The sequence below is a fragment of the Narcine bancroftii genome, chromosome 5, assembly GCF_036971445.1.
Source record: "Narcine bancroftii isolate sNarBan1 chromosome 5, sNarBan1.hap1, whole genome shotgun sequence".
Taxonomy (NCBI): domain Eukaryota; kingdom Metazoa; phylum Chordata; class Chondrichthyes; order Torpediniformes; family Narcinidae; genus Narcine; species Narcine bancroftii.
In genome coordinates, this window is record NC_091473.1 from 182,563,063 (window position 1) to 182,578,046 (window position 14,984).

Below are 14,984 nucleotides of genomic sequence, written 5' to 3' on the forward strand. Positions count from 1 at the left end.
CTGTTGTGTTGTAGTTGTCAGTTTCAGCTGTGGAGATCGACTCTTCAGCTGGTCCCCCCTCCCGTCAGTGTTATTTTTTGTCTTGCACATCGCGCATGCATGAGGAGTCGCGCATGTGCGGTTGCGCACTTTTGTTTGGCTCCGTGAGCCATTTCTGTAGTCCCGAGTTCGGGGCTTCGACTGACCTCAGGGAGCGGGCTTCTCTCTCCGCGGCGGGCCTCCTCGTACAGGTAAGGCCTTCACCTTCTTCTTCCGACGTAACAAACTTGCACAATCATTTAACAGAACTCTTCTCAGGCAGCATGTGCATGTTCAAGAGCCAGTGATATAAAACCTGGAGTCCAGCAAAGATTGTTAGAATAGCTGTGAGGCCAAGGTCATACATCGTTGAGACAGAATCTTGTGAGGGGACACGACGCGAAACCCCGACCAGCAACACCACAACGACTGCACAGCGAGCGGCAGGAGAACCACTGAACCAAACAGTGGCAACAAGGTCCAAAGCAACATCCTACCACCAGCACGATTCCACTGAACAGGATATAGATCCGCAAATGTGGAAATAGAAGAGTTAATTCTTAACTGCAACTGCAGATAAAGAAGCAGGAACGATTTATTTTATAAAAACCTAAAGTTGTAATAAATTTTGTAAATATTAATAATTGTTTTAAGAAAGAGGGATGTGATATACTGAGGAAACCTGGGACCATTTTACACTGGAGCATGTCCACTAATACACTAAGAGCCACATCACATCTGAGAGAGGTGGATGCCTGGTGAGAGACATTGTATCAATATGCGACCCAGAAGCCTGATGTGAGTAAAGAAATGTGTTGTTAAACTTACGAACCTCTGTAGTGTTTATCAAGAAATCAGGGTTTAAAACCTGGACACAGCACCAAGGATCACCAAACTGTATGTGTGTGAGAGAGAGAGAGTTTGTGCGTGCGCTCACGCGTGTGTGTGGGTTGGTGAGTGTGTGTGGGTTGGTGAGTGTGTGTGGGTTGGTGAGTGTGTGTGGGTTGGTGAGTGTGTGTGGGTTGGTGAGCGTGTGTGGGTTGGTGAGCGTGTGTGGGTTGGTGAGCGTGTGTGGGTTGGTGAGCGTGTGTGGGTTGGTGAGCGTGTGTGGGTTGGTGAGCGTGTGTGGGTTGGTGAGCGTGTGTGGGTTGGTGAGTGTGTGTGGGTTGGTGAGTGTGTGTGGGTTGGTGAGTGTGTGTGGGTTGGTGAGTGTGTGTGGGTTGGTGAGTGTGTGTGGGTTGGTGAGTGTGTGTGGGTTGGTGAGTGTGTGTGGGTTGGTGAGTGTGTGTGGGTTGGTGAGTGTGTGTGGGTTGGTGAGTGTGTGTGGGTTGGTGAGTGTGTGTGGGTTGGTGAGTGTGTGTGGGTTGGTGAGTGTGTGTGAGTGTGTTCACCACGAAAACAGTCGCCGCAAAATAAATCGTTCAACTTGATCGACATCTCACTCACCAATGACCAGCAGAGCAATGGCCACTGTTCGCTGATCCCCGACCTCTGGAGTCATGGTCACAGTGTAATGCCCGCTGTCTGATGTGGTCACTGACTTCAGCAGGAGTGACCAATTGGGGAAGAATAACTCAGCCCGTGAAGTGAACGCATTATCCACAACTGTCGATGTACCGACCCACAAAGCAATGGTTCTCCCCTTCAAACCCCAGTTCCCAGACTTCACCTCCTCTGATGACCGCACTGAAAAGAACACGTCGCCACCAATGGTGACATTGATCCAACTCTGGCCTGTGTGGAAAGTCAAACCCGACGACTCACATGAGGGAACAAAACTTGGCGTTAAGTGAAAAGGCGAGACCGCTTCATCGGATGAACTCGGTCGCTACTTGTGAGCTGCACCATGGCTCCATAGCTGCTGGATCTACATAAACCGAGAGCGACCTTCACTCCAGCATATGAATGAACAAGTGGCGATTACGGTGAGCAGAAGCACTGCCAACCCTGAGAGAGGGAGGCAGCGAGGCGGAGAGGGGGCGGCGAGGGGGAGGGGGGGCGGCGAGGGGGAGGGGGGGCGGCGAGGGGGAGGGGGGGCGGCGAGGGGGAGGGGGGGCGGCGAGGGGGAGGGGGGCGGCGAGGGGGAGGGGGGGCGGCGAGGGGGAGGGGGGGCGGCGAGGGGGAGGGGGGGCGGCGAGGGGGAGGGGGGGCGGCGAGGGGGAGGGGGGGCGGCGAGGGGGAGGGGGGGCGGCGAGGGGGAGGGGGGCGGCGAGGGGGAGGGGGGGCGGCGAGGGGGAGGGGGGGCGGCGAGGGGGAGGGGGGGCGGCGAGGGGGAGGGGGGGCGGCGAGGGGGAGGGGGGGCGGCGAGGGGGAGGGGGGGCGGCGAGGGGGAGGGGGGGCGGAGAGGGGGAGGGGGGGCGGCGAGGGGGAGGGGGGGCGGCGAGGGGGAGGGGGGGCGGCGAGGGGGAGGGGGGGCGGCGAGGGGGAGGGGGGGCGGCGAGGGGGAGGGGGGGCGGCGAGGGGGAGGGGGGGCGGCGAGGGGGAGGGGGGGCGGCGAGGGGGAGGGGGGGCGGCGAGGGGGAGGGGGGGCGGCGAGGGGGAGGGGGGGCGGCGAGGGGGAGGGGGGGCGGCGAGGGGGAGGGGGGGCGGCGAGGGGGAGGGGGGGCGGCGAGGGGGAGGGGGGGCGGCGAGGGGGAGGGGGGGCGGCGAGGGGGAGGGGGGGCGGCGAGGGGGAGGGGGGCGGCGAGGGGGAGGGGGGCGGCGAGGGGGAGAGGGGGGAGTGTGGAAGAGGGGGGAGTGTGGGAGAGGGGGGAGTGTGGGAGAGGGGGGGAGTGAGGGAGAGGCACCACCATCTGGTCTCTGTTCACACTCGGACACTGCGTCACTCTTCCTGCTCTCCAGGCCCGACGCAATGTAGTCAACTTTCTTAAAATCGTCAGATTTCCCCTTTTGAAGTTCCCCAATTTTCTCCCTTCCTCTTTTCTAATGTTGAAATTGCCTTCCATTCCATTCGGTCACACCCTTGGTCAGGTGTGTGTGTGTGACACCCGTGTCATTTTTCTCCATGGGAAACCTCTTCAAAGCCACTGATCTTTGCTTGATAAAGGACAATGTTGGATACTGTATTGTAATTTTATTATTTTATTCTTAATTTTTTTAAAATGTAATCCTATATGTTATTCATGTTATAAAATCTTAAATAAAGTTTAAAAAAAAAGGAAGCAGAGGAGATGACCCCCATGAGACCGTGATCAGTGAGATCAGGCTGCAGACCAGTGAGGGACTCAGTGGCTTAAGGACCCACGCACATGGTGGTGATGGCAGGACTCACACCAGGCTGTGGACTCCTGGAGACTAGCTTGAAACTGGCAGAATGGGGGGGTGGGAATGGTGTGGTTACCAGCATTTCAGAATCGGGATGCGAGAGGGTGCTGAAGGGTTCCTGATGGTATTGGAGGTTCGGTTCTGGAGCCTGTGTTGTTGATAGTTTAGACTGGACTCTGGGCAGCAGCGGAGGCTTCAGGAGCTCTGGAGGCGAATCCACCAACCCTTAGTGAAAAAGGCTAAACTAATTCTCCTCTGTCTAAACATTTCATCATTTTAAATACCTCCATCAATCTCCCCTCGTTCTTCTACACTCCAGGGAATAAATCCCCAACCTGTTTTACCTTTCCCTATATCTCAGTTCCTCAAGTACTGGCAATATACTTGTCCATCTTTTCTGCACTCTCAATTTTATTATAATTGCTCTGGGTTGATTACCAAAACTGTACACAATACTCTAAAGTAAAAACAATGTTGGAGAAACTCATCGGGTCAAACAGTGTCATTTACATGCAAAGTTAAAGCCACAGAACTAACATTTTGGACGATGTATCATTATTTTTGCGATATAAAAAAAAAACGCAGTTTGACCTGCTGAGTTTCTCCAGCGCCGTGATTTTACTTCAACCACGATGTCTGTAGTCTTTTGTGTTTTACTTTTCATAATGTTCCAAATTTGGCCTCACCAATGTCTCATACAACTTTACCATAACATCCCAGCTCCTGTACTCAATGAAGGCCAATGTTCCAAAACTCTCTGTATGACCCTGTCTACCGGTGACGCCACTTTCAGGGAATTATGTATCTGTATTCCCAGATCCCTCTGTTCTACCGCACCCCTCAGTTCCCCACTGTTTCACTGTGTACGTCCTCTCTTGGGTTTGTCTTTCCAAAATGCAACACCTCACACTTGTGCGCATTAACTTCCATCTGCCAATTTTCACCCCACTTTTACAGCTGGTCTGAATTCTCTGCAGACATTGAATGCCATCTTCACTGTCCATGTCTATCTGTCATCTGCTCTCGAACTACCTCAATACTTACAGTTAACTTTCACGATGGTCTCTGCACTGCTTTTGCTAAGGTCATATCCATTTTATTTATTCTCTTTTCTGTGTTGTTTATTCTTCTTCTTAAATCATTGAATTCCTGTGTTTGCCATTCTTTAAATGACTCCATGTATTCTTTAATAAGAGAAAGTATATCCTTTACCTTGCCTTTCCCTTCTTCTATTTCACTGTATTCTTCCTCTTCTTCTTCCTCTGGGTTGGCCATCTGTTGTTTCTTTGGTGCCCTTTCCTCCTCTTCTTTCTTGTTTCTATTGTCTTCTGTGGTCTCTTCTTGCTGCAGGTGTTCTGCAGCTGTCGTTGCCGGCTGTGGAGATCGACTCCCCAGCTGGTCCCCCCTCCCGTCGGTGTGTTTTTTTTCATGCGCGGTTGCGCACTTTTACTCGGCTCTGTGAGCCATTGTTGTAGTTCTTTTTCTACCGACCTGAGGTAGTGGGCTCCTCTCTCCACAGCGGGCCTCTTCGGACAGGTAAGGCCTTCACCTTTTTCCTCCGTTGTCTTCTCTTCTTTCCGTTGATTTTGATTTTTCTCCTTTTGTCTCCATCTTCTTTCCACCTTTATACTCACTTTTCTTTAACTTGTATTTCTGTGCCTTTGTATTTTCTCTTGTTTTTCCCGACTTTTCTGGAGAGGGCTGGAGTTCACTGTCCGGCCACTACTCCATCACGTGACTCCTTGCACTGCTTTTGCTGACGTCATTGCCTACGGTGCATTTATAGGTTCCTGTGTCATTTCTATTAACGTGGCTTATTGTCAGATGACGAGATACTGGAGATATTAATATCCTGTCATTTGCCTGGATGGGCTGGTCATTTTTGAACCACATCCGTGTCTGCACAGTGCCCTGAGCATCACAAGTGAGAAGTATTGTATCCTTGTCTTCCACTAGATTTGAATTGTTGAGTGTTACAGTGACATTAGGCACAGGCTCTGAAAGTATAACGGGAAAGTGAAATGAGACACAGCTGGGACTTTGTCCATAAAGTCCAGACTCATCAGCGACACTTTGCTCTTTATTGCAGAGTGGTTGAGTCCTCGAATTGAGAGGTTTTGTCAGTGCCGCGGCAGGGTGGTGATTTCTCACCGTGGGAACTGCACACAGTGTTGGCCCCTCTTCCACGGAGAAGACACTTACAGCAGGCTACAGGTGGCACCTCGATCAAGTTCCGAGGATATGAGGGCTGTCCCCTCATGAGAGTGTGGACAGTTTGGCTTTGCAAACCTTGGAGATTCCAAAGCAATAATCCTTTACTCCACAGCATGTCCAATGAATACCTACTTGTGAAGTCCTTATAGGTATCCAACTAAGTTTTTGCAAAGGCACCTGGAGCCTGAAATGTTTGGCTTGAACAGAGCTCTGACATTGTAAATGAGATCCGTTCTGAAGTGTTTGTGTGTGACCTACTCTAAAAAAAACCTGCCACAATTTATCTCCTTTAAAACAATATAAAATATAACATTATCAGTCACAGACCTAGTTCACATCGCGTGAATTGTTACAAGCCCGCAAGACCCCAAAACATAGCAGCAACAGATATTCACCACGACAAGCAGTTACTTAAACAAAAGTTGTTTTTAATTATCTTTAAACATGAAAACAGAATCAAACTTTAACTTATCACTATTAACTTAACTACCAAATATAACCCCCTTCTAATTCTAAGCGCACTTGTAAGTAATGTGTGTGTACAATTAAGAAAAGTTATTTGGTTCACAGTTCAATTCACTTCTCAATCTTCCATGTTCATTGGTTGCTGGAAATTCTTGTACTGTGTACAGAATTTAACATGTATAACGTTCACCAGGTTTGGTGCTCAAAAGGTCATTGTTTACCACTCAGGAAGGTTCTTGTAGCGTTTGCAGAGAGAGATGTGTTGTTCCAGGATTGCGACACTAAGGTACTACCATTAGTTACCTCAATGTCTCACTGATGAAACTTGCCCCATCAGGGTTCTCCAGATGGTAACCCCTTTCTTTCAGGCTAGCACAGAGCTCCTTCCTGTTGCACCTTTTCCAAGAGAAACATCAGTCAGATAGCACTTCCAGCCATCTGCCACTCTGGAACTTCTGTTTCAGTTCCAACAAGCTTCTCCTGGCTGACAGTGTTCATTCTCTCCCTCTCTCTGAGATTTCAAATGCCAGCCACGTGTCCTTCTCTCTCTCATTTGCAAAAACCCCTCTTTCTCCAGCAAACAATAGGAGTTAGTCATCTGCTCCCATCTGTTGTTTTAGGTAAACAAGAACCCAGAAGTGACCTTTCTGTGCTCTCTGTCAAAACCCTTACAAAGAGCTATCAACAGACACTGTGTCTCCTTCTTGTTGCTTTAAAGACCACTCCATTCAATCATGACATCATTTCAATTAGCATCTACTTGTGAAATGTGCATAGCATTCTCCATAGTTTCTGTAAAGTCACTGAATATGAATTCTTCAGTATTTCAAATAAGATCTGTTTTAAGGTGTGCGTGACCAACTCGAATTTTTCCAATTTATCTCCTAAAAATATCTCCAAATATTCCATCACAGAATTCAGAGAAATAGCTGCAGAATATGGGTTCACCATCACCACATCATCACCATATCATCCCAGGAGGCCATGAATTCATGGAGAGGAGGGTACAGAAAATTCAATACACTCTCACTAAGTGCCAAGAGTCAACAGAACACCCTGACCTTGCTCTTCTGTCAGTGCAAGCAACAGCCTTGAGGGCCGACATGAAAGCCCCAGCAGACCTTCTGAATGGTAGAAAGTACAACACAACCCTGCCAAGCAAAATCTATTCACCAGACGACCAAGAGGAAATAAGAAGAAAGTTGAGGAACATACAAGAGGGAAGTTGTCAACATTCTAACAAACTTGCACAATCATTTACCAGAAAGCATCACAGAGAAGCATGTGCATGTTCAAGAGCCAGTGATATAAAACCTGGAGTCAAGCAAAGATTGTGAGAATAGCTGTGAGGCCAAGGTCATACATCGTTGAGACAGAATCTGGCAGGAACAGGACTGTGAGAGATGGGAAAATTGATCTAAAATTATGAACATGGAAGAAACTAAAGTTCATCAGTAAAATGGCTGTAACCAGTTCAAACAGGATAAGCTTGGGGCTTAGGATGCAGGAAAGCAGAGTCAGCACGATTAACATAAGAATCTTCTAGTCTTTGTTACAAGACCATAGGACTAAGATAAGGAATGGTAAGGTACAATAGAATGTAGGAAGTTGAGGTAGTCTGGATCAGATAAGGGTCTCCTAGCCCTGGACAGAAGTACCAAGTCATACATTTCTAATTAGCTAACCATACACAGATTTATACATATGAAATTAGCCAACCCTAGATAGAATGAGTCAACTCTGCATATCAAGAGACTGTAGCCCAGAGAATCAGGAAGGTGTGAATAAGGACAATGACATGAAGGGACACCGACAGGATACCCCCCCTGGTTCTCCAAGTATACTGAAATTGCACGTAGGCTGGCAGGATTGCCTAATGCCAAACCTCTCCAGCAGGAGGCAGAAGAATGTAAGGGGGAGGGTATTCCTACACTGAAATCAACTGTATAAAAGTTGGGTGAGCGCCAGTGTCTGTGTGTATTCCCAGGGTAAGGGGAAGCACCCAACTTTGCATTGTTGTAGTAATAAATGTTCTTTGTTCTCAATTTTTGTCTCGAGCAATTTCTTTAAAGGTACTTTAATTCCTAACAAATGGGGGCTCGTCCGGGATCACACTCCCTCCACTGACAGAGTACCCCGACGACGAGAGTAGGTGCACCCCGGCTGATTCAGCTGGACTCACGGGCGACGGGTGGCTGGTCAGTGGAAGAAGCGAGTGATATCCGAGAAGAGGCATTGAGAACAAACGGCGGAAGGACGCGCGCTAGAGCAGTACTGCCAGAACTCGGTAAGAGTATTTTACTTGTTCCTAAGCATGGGAATGGCGGGCAGTAAAGATGAGAGTCCTGACACAGGACGTGACCACCAGATAGCTACGTACAGCCCGCTTGGGTTGATGTTATCTGAGTGGGGCACAGGAAAGACCCGCGGTAAAGACAAACTGACGATGGTCAGGTATTGTTGTAATGAATGGGTTAAATACCCGGTTAAAGGGAGCTCCGTGTACTGGCCAAAATTCGGATCCGAGGATGAATGGATGTGTAAAGCTTTGAACCTATGGCTCTATCAAAACCAGAAAGACAATGTTGAGAGCAGGGAATATGCAGCCTGCTGGCTCAAGGGATCCATTGAACAGCTGGTTTTGAATGAGAAAGAATCCAGGGATAAGAGAGAGGAGGATCCTCTTGTCCCTGAATCACAGGGTTGGGATGTGTTACATTCCCTCCCTCCACCCTATGTTCCTCCTATGCCAGCTCCTATCTTTCCTTCCCCTCCTATGACCTACCCTTCTGCACCTTCCCCACCTCCCCCACCACTAGAGAAGAGAGAAGAGAGCAGGAGTGGTATGATAACTTGCTCACAAAGCACTCGATTACAACCTCTGTTGGCAGGAGAGAGAGGTAACTTTAATTCAGAACAGCGTGAGACTCTTCAGGAAGAAAGGGCAGAACCCTTTGATTCATTTCCCAGGGAGCAGGAACCCAGACCTAATAAGCCAGAAACCAATTGGATGAGACCACTGCGGGAAGTTCCCATGGGAGAGGGTCTCGGTTTCGTAAATGTGCCCCTGACCAGTACTGAAGTGTGTAACTTTAAGAAAGAACTGACCTCCCTGATAGAAGATCCCCAGGGATGTGCTGAACAGTTAGACCAATTTTTGGGACCATATATATATACAATATGGGGGTCTCGACATAGAATCCCCAGCAGGGGAACAATTGGTACTAACAGGTTTTGTTACCAACTCAGCCCCAGACATGAAGAGAAAATTACAAAAGACAGAAAATTGGCATGAGCAGGGAATAACCCAGCTTCTACAGATCACACAAAAAGCATTTGTCCAGACATCTGAGGATAAGCAGAAAGCAAAGGCTAACATTTTGATGCAAGCAGTTAAAGGAATAGTAGATGAGTAACATGAAAAAAGGCAGGGACTGTGTGCCAGCTCCTGAATGTTGGGAGAAGTGCAGGGAGTGGGAGAGTAGAGACCAGAGATAATTTCATAAATCACGACTTCCCACTTCAGTCACTGACCAATATTGATTAAAATTCATGCTAAAAATTAAATGTCATAAATGATCGTTTTTCAATACTGTAGAATTAGCGAATTTAACTACCAGTTAATTCCAATTTATGAAATAAATTGTATTTAAATGTGATTTTGCACAGGGAGTACCTGAGAGTTGAGTGATGTTATAACATTTGCAGGGAGAAATGTTTGCGCAAATAGGGTGAGTTCTATACATCTTAACTTTAAGTGTATGTGAGATAAAGAAAGGATCTGATGTGTAAAGTGGCTGGATCAGCCAGTTGAAGGGGGAGTGTGCATGTCCCTTTAAGTGCACTGTGGCACTTGAAATTGAGGCTTCAGGCTCTTGTTTTGCAGTTAGAGGTATGGAGCCCTATCAACACATTTAATACATTTCTTCTACACATTCAGCAGTCAAGGTCCGTGAGTTTAAAGATCACCCACCTCTGGAGAATAAAGATACCTCTGGGGATTCCTATGGGGATTCCTATAAGTTTAATCATTCATTTCTCTGGTGCATTTTCCTCTGGAGTGAAATTAATGCCTCAGCACAATTTCTCTGTATTGCCGCTGTTATTTAATTCATGATAACTTTCCCCCATTTATCAGGTTTATATTTAAATCCGGTAGTGCGGAAGTTACATTGTAAATAATCACGGAGGTAAACCCTGCGCAACTGGATTCAGCTTAATGGAGAAATAAACCTGCGAACTGGTCTATGGTGCTGTGTGAGTACTGCAATAGGTGGAATATGATTTAAATTGGTGGCATAGTTCAGAACAATTGGGTGCATAAGAATAATAATATCATTAATAACTCACAAATATTGTACCAGATGCTATTCAGTACATCTTGACTTAAGGACTGGAGAAATTGGCATGTTAGAATGAGATTGGCATGGTACCAATATTTCTTGATTCAATAATGACTCCACAAGCTCCAGGATTCATGCAGCAGAACTTTAAGTGGAATATAATAGAAACTAGCCTGTACTTAAATTATTGTGTGTGCAATCTTCATAAGAACATCTTTTAACTTTTTTTTGGTGCCTGTTTTACAGACTGTTTTAAATAAGGCCAGCTCCTGTGAGCTGTGGCACAAGGCATTTTACTTAAGGCAGAACTAAAGGTTGAATATGTTTCAAGTTCTCTTGCAGGGGCTCTTGTGCTGCAATGTCTGTTATGTACTCACTCTAACAAATTGGAGGGTTGTGCCCCATACAGACAAGCAGCTCCAACTGCATTTTAATAAGGTCTAACATATTCAAAACCCATGCAAATATGGTTTGTGTTTCATTTTACAATTTTTACACTAACACAAAGGAAAGTCAGATTGTTACAAAGTGCCGTAATGTTACATTTTTTTCGTTTTTTTAATGGTTTATAGTTATTGTTGTATTCTTTATTGCCGTATTTTTATGGGTTTTACATTTATTTTCGTGCTTTAATGGTTTATTCAGTTATTGTTGTATTTTATTGCTGTTTTCAATGAGCTTTACATTTTTTGTGGTTTATTCAGTTATTGTTGTATTTTATTGCTGTTTTCAATGAGCTTTACATTTTTTGTGGTTTATTCAGTTATTGTTGTATTTTATTGCTGTTTTCAATGGGTTTTACTTTCATTGTTGTTTACTCATTTTTTGGAATATTGTTCGTTAATGTTTTAAGTCCCCCTGGAATAGGGGCAGCAGAGGTTACAATTGTGCTCCTTTAGAATGTAGACAGGGCATAGATTTAATGTATAGTCATAGTGGAATATGGGTTAACAAGGGATTCCAATACGGACCAGGGGAACTGAACAGCTTTAGTGGAGTACATCTAATTTGTATCTTAGCCTACACAGGTATTAAAGACAGGAGTTTTGAAGCGATAGCACAAAGGACATGGTGGGACAAAGACAGACAGGTAGTCAGGATTGTACATGTAGCAGAGAGAGAGAGAGAGTTAATACATATGCTAATGTACACAGACAGGCTGCAACTCACAAGTTCAATGATACATATGCTAATGTTAGCAGACAAGCTGCAACACACAGTTAAATCACAAGAAACAATCCCCCCCAGCTTGGTCTCTTTTCATCACCCCGTGAAGGGGAGCACCAGTTTCCAACAACGTGAGCTGCTTGACACTTTAATATCAGGCTCCAAACAGCCTTCGGAGATCGGTGGCCCTAGGGTTCGGGGCTGAAGAGGACATCAGATACTAGCCACAATTCAACGGAACCGCCTGACTACTCGTTCGCTGCTGAAGGCAGCGTTTCTCAGAGACTGCTACTTGTTCGCTGCTGAAGGCAGCGTCTCTCACAGACTTCGTCAGGACAATGCTTACAAAAGTCGGGTGGTTAAAAGACACTGCTTCAATGTTTCAACGTGAATCTGCCCATGCCCATGTTCAGACGTGGCAACTTCGGACTGATGTGGGATGGACTAGACTCTTTACTGAGAACTGGAGCCTGATACTCACAACCCTAATAAGCAGCTGGACTCGCTACTCTGACCTTCATGGTGCTCCCCTACCTAAAGACTTTACACAGAGATTACAATTCAGTTATTGACCAGCTGGGTAAAACAACACCTTACACTTGAAAGATCAGTATTACTGATCTAAAAGAAAAGTGAGGAAGTGGGGGGGGGGGGGGGGATCAGTCACACTGACACTAGTAACCAAAGATCAGTAACACTGATCATGGTGAAAGATCAGTATTACTGATCTAAAAGAAAAGTGAGGATTGTGAGAGATGGGAAAATTGATCTAAAATTATGAACATGGAAGAAACTAAAGTTCATCAGTAAAATGGCTGTAACCAGTTCAAACAGGATAAGCTTGGGGCTTAGGATGCAGGAAAGCAGAGTCAGCACGATTAACATAAGAATCTTCTAGTCTTTGTGACAAGACCATAGGACTAAGATAAGGAATGGTAAGGTACAATAGAATGTAGGAAGTTGAGGTAGTCTGGATCAGATAAGGGTCTCCTAGCCCTGGACAGAAGTACCAAGTCATACATTTCTAATTAGCTAACCATACACAGATTTATACATATGAAATTAGCCAACCCTAGATAGAATGAGTCAACTCTGCATATCAAGAGACTGTAGCCCAGAGAATCAGGAAGGTGTGAATAAGGACAATGACATGAAGGGACACCGACAGGATACCCCCCCTGGTTCTCCAAGTATACTGAAATTGCACGTAGGCAGGCAGGATTGCCTAATGCCAAACCTCTCCAGCAGGAGGCAGAAGAATGTAAGGGGGAGGGTATTCCTACACTGAAATCAACTGTATAAAAGTTGGGTGAGCGCCAGTGTCTGTGTGTATTCCCAGGGTAAGGGGAAGCACCCAACTTTGCATTGTTGTAGTAATAAATGTTCTTTGTTCTCAATTTTTGTCTCGAGCAATTTCTTTAAAGGTACTTTAATTCCTAACAGGACCCACGTTCCCCCAACACCAGATCTGACACAAAAAGCCCCTGAAGCATCAGCAGCTTCTGTCATTCCGACAACTAATGAGGGGACACGACGAGAAACCCCGACCAGCAACACCACAACGACTGCACAGCGAGCGGCAGGAGAACCGTTGATCCAAACAGTTGCAACAAGGTCCAAAGCAACATCCTACCACCAGCGCGATTCCACTGAACAGGATATAGATCCGCAAATGTGGAAATAGAAGAGTTAATTCTTAACTGCAACTGCAGATAAAGAAGCAGGAATTATTTATTTTATAAAAACCTAAAGTTCTAATAAATTTTGTAAATATTAATAAATGTTTTTAGAAAGAGGGATGTTATATACTGAAGAAACCTGGGACCATTTTATGCTGGAGCATGTCCACTAATACACTAAGAGCCATATCACATCTGAGAGAGGTGGATGCCTGGTGAGAGACATTGTATCAATATGCGACCCAGAAGCCTGATGTGAGTAAAGAAATGTGTTGTTAAACTTACAAACCTCTGTAGTGTTTATCAAGAAATCAGGGTTTAAAACCTGGACACAGCACCAAGGATCACACTGTATGTGTGTGAGAGAGAGAGAGAGTGTGCGGGTGTTGGTGAGCGCGCGGGTGTGTGCTGGTGAGTGTGTTCACCTCGGGAACGGAAACAGTCCCCACAAAATAAATCATTCAGCCAGATCGACGTCTCTCACTCACCAATGACCAGCAGAGCGATGGTCGCTGTTTGCTGATCCCCGACATCTGGAATCATGTTCACGGTGTAATCCCCGCTGTCTGATCTGGTCACCGACTTCAGCAGGAGTGACCCGTTGGGGAGCAATAACTCAGCCCGTGAAGTGAACGCATTATCCACATCTACAGATGAACCGACCCACGTAACAATGGTTTTGTCCTTGAAACCCCAGTTCCCAGACCTCAGCTTCACTGACGGCCGCACCGAAAAGGTCGCGTCGCCGCCGGCGGTGACATTGAACCGACTCCGGTCTGTGTGGATGGTCAAACCCTGCGACTCACCTGAGGGAGAGAAACTCGGCGTTAAGGGAGAAGGCGACACCGCTTCGCCGGACGAGCCCGGTCGCCCCTTGCGAGCTGCACCGCGGCTCCGCGCAAATCGAGAGCGACTCTCACCCCAGAGGATGAAGAAACAAGCGGCGAGCGCGGTGAACGGCAGCCCCGCCATCCCCGAGAGAGAGTGAGAGAAAGAGGGAGGGAAGTGCCTGGTCCCTGTTCACACTCCGACACTGAGCCGCTCTTCCTGGTCTCCGGGCCAGATGCAGCCGAGTCAACTTCCTTCATATCGTCAGGTTTCCTCTCTAGAAGTTCCGCGAGGTTGAAAGGCACGTGATTGGGGTCGTGGCCGCTCGGGGAAACCAACCCTCTCCTGGAAAATAGGAGAAAGCAAAGCAGAACAAAAATAGAATAGAAGAGAAAGATACAGAGAAGAGAAAGAAGATGGCCCCAAGAAGGAGAAAGTAAAAAGAACTGGAGAAAAGTGGCCGAGAAGAAAGAGAAGGACTTTCCTGCACGAAGGAACAGGACGCTGTGCTGGAGAGGAGCGTCCCATCCCCGAGGTTCGTGCCGGCCCTGCGGAGTCGCGACCCACCAGCCGCTGCACCACAAACACGGCTCTCGGAGCCACACAAATGTCCGGAACTGACCAATCAAAGGAGCAAGAGGACACCGACGGGAGGGGGGCTCAGCAGAGGAGCGGGCAGCCCAGAGCGACCAGCTGAGGGACGCCTGATCCCAGGGGAGGGAGCGAGGAAACAGACGAGGGAGATGGACGGAGGGGTGATCGACAAGAGGGTCAACGGCAGGAAGCACAACAGAAGGGCAGCCCAGGAGGGGAGGATCCACAGCAAGAGGAGGCCTGACAAAGACATACAAGCAGCTCATCAGCAAAAAACAGAAGGGACGCGCAGACCCAAAAAAGAGAAGAAGATACAGACACAGAAGAAGAGGGAGAAGAAGACAAAGATCTTCACAGAGAGATAGAAGGTAAAACTGATGGACAAAAAGAAATAAAAGGTCAAATTGATGAA

The 14,984-nt window shown here is 47.1% G+C and overlaps 1 protein-coding gene across 5 annotated transcripts in view; it reads right to left on the minus strand.

The window, feature by feature from the left end:
• LOC138764298 (carcinoembryonic antigen-related cell adhesion molecule 6-like) overlaps positions 1–14,853 on the minus strand; it is a 38,068-nt gene extending 23,215 nt beyond the window's left edge. For 4 of the 5 annotated variants that reach the window (XM_069940031.1, XM_069940033.1, XM_069940034.1 and 1 more), the window contains exons 1-2: positions 14,601–14,853; positions 13,639–13,956 (exon numbers count right to left, since the gene is read on the minus strand). In XM_069940031.1, the coding sequence (XP_069796132.1) occupies positions 13,639–13,956; positions 14,601–14,838 (556 nt within the window). In that variant the 5' untranslated portion in view covers positions 14,839–14,853. Of the gene's footprint in view, positions 1–13,638; positions 13,957–14,070 lie in introns of all 5 variants that reach the window. The other variant, XM_069940032.1, reaches the window with a different exon arrangement.
• Between the last annotated feature and the right edge of the window lie 131 nt (positions 14,854–14,984).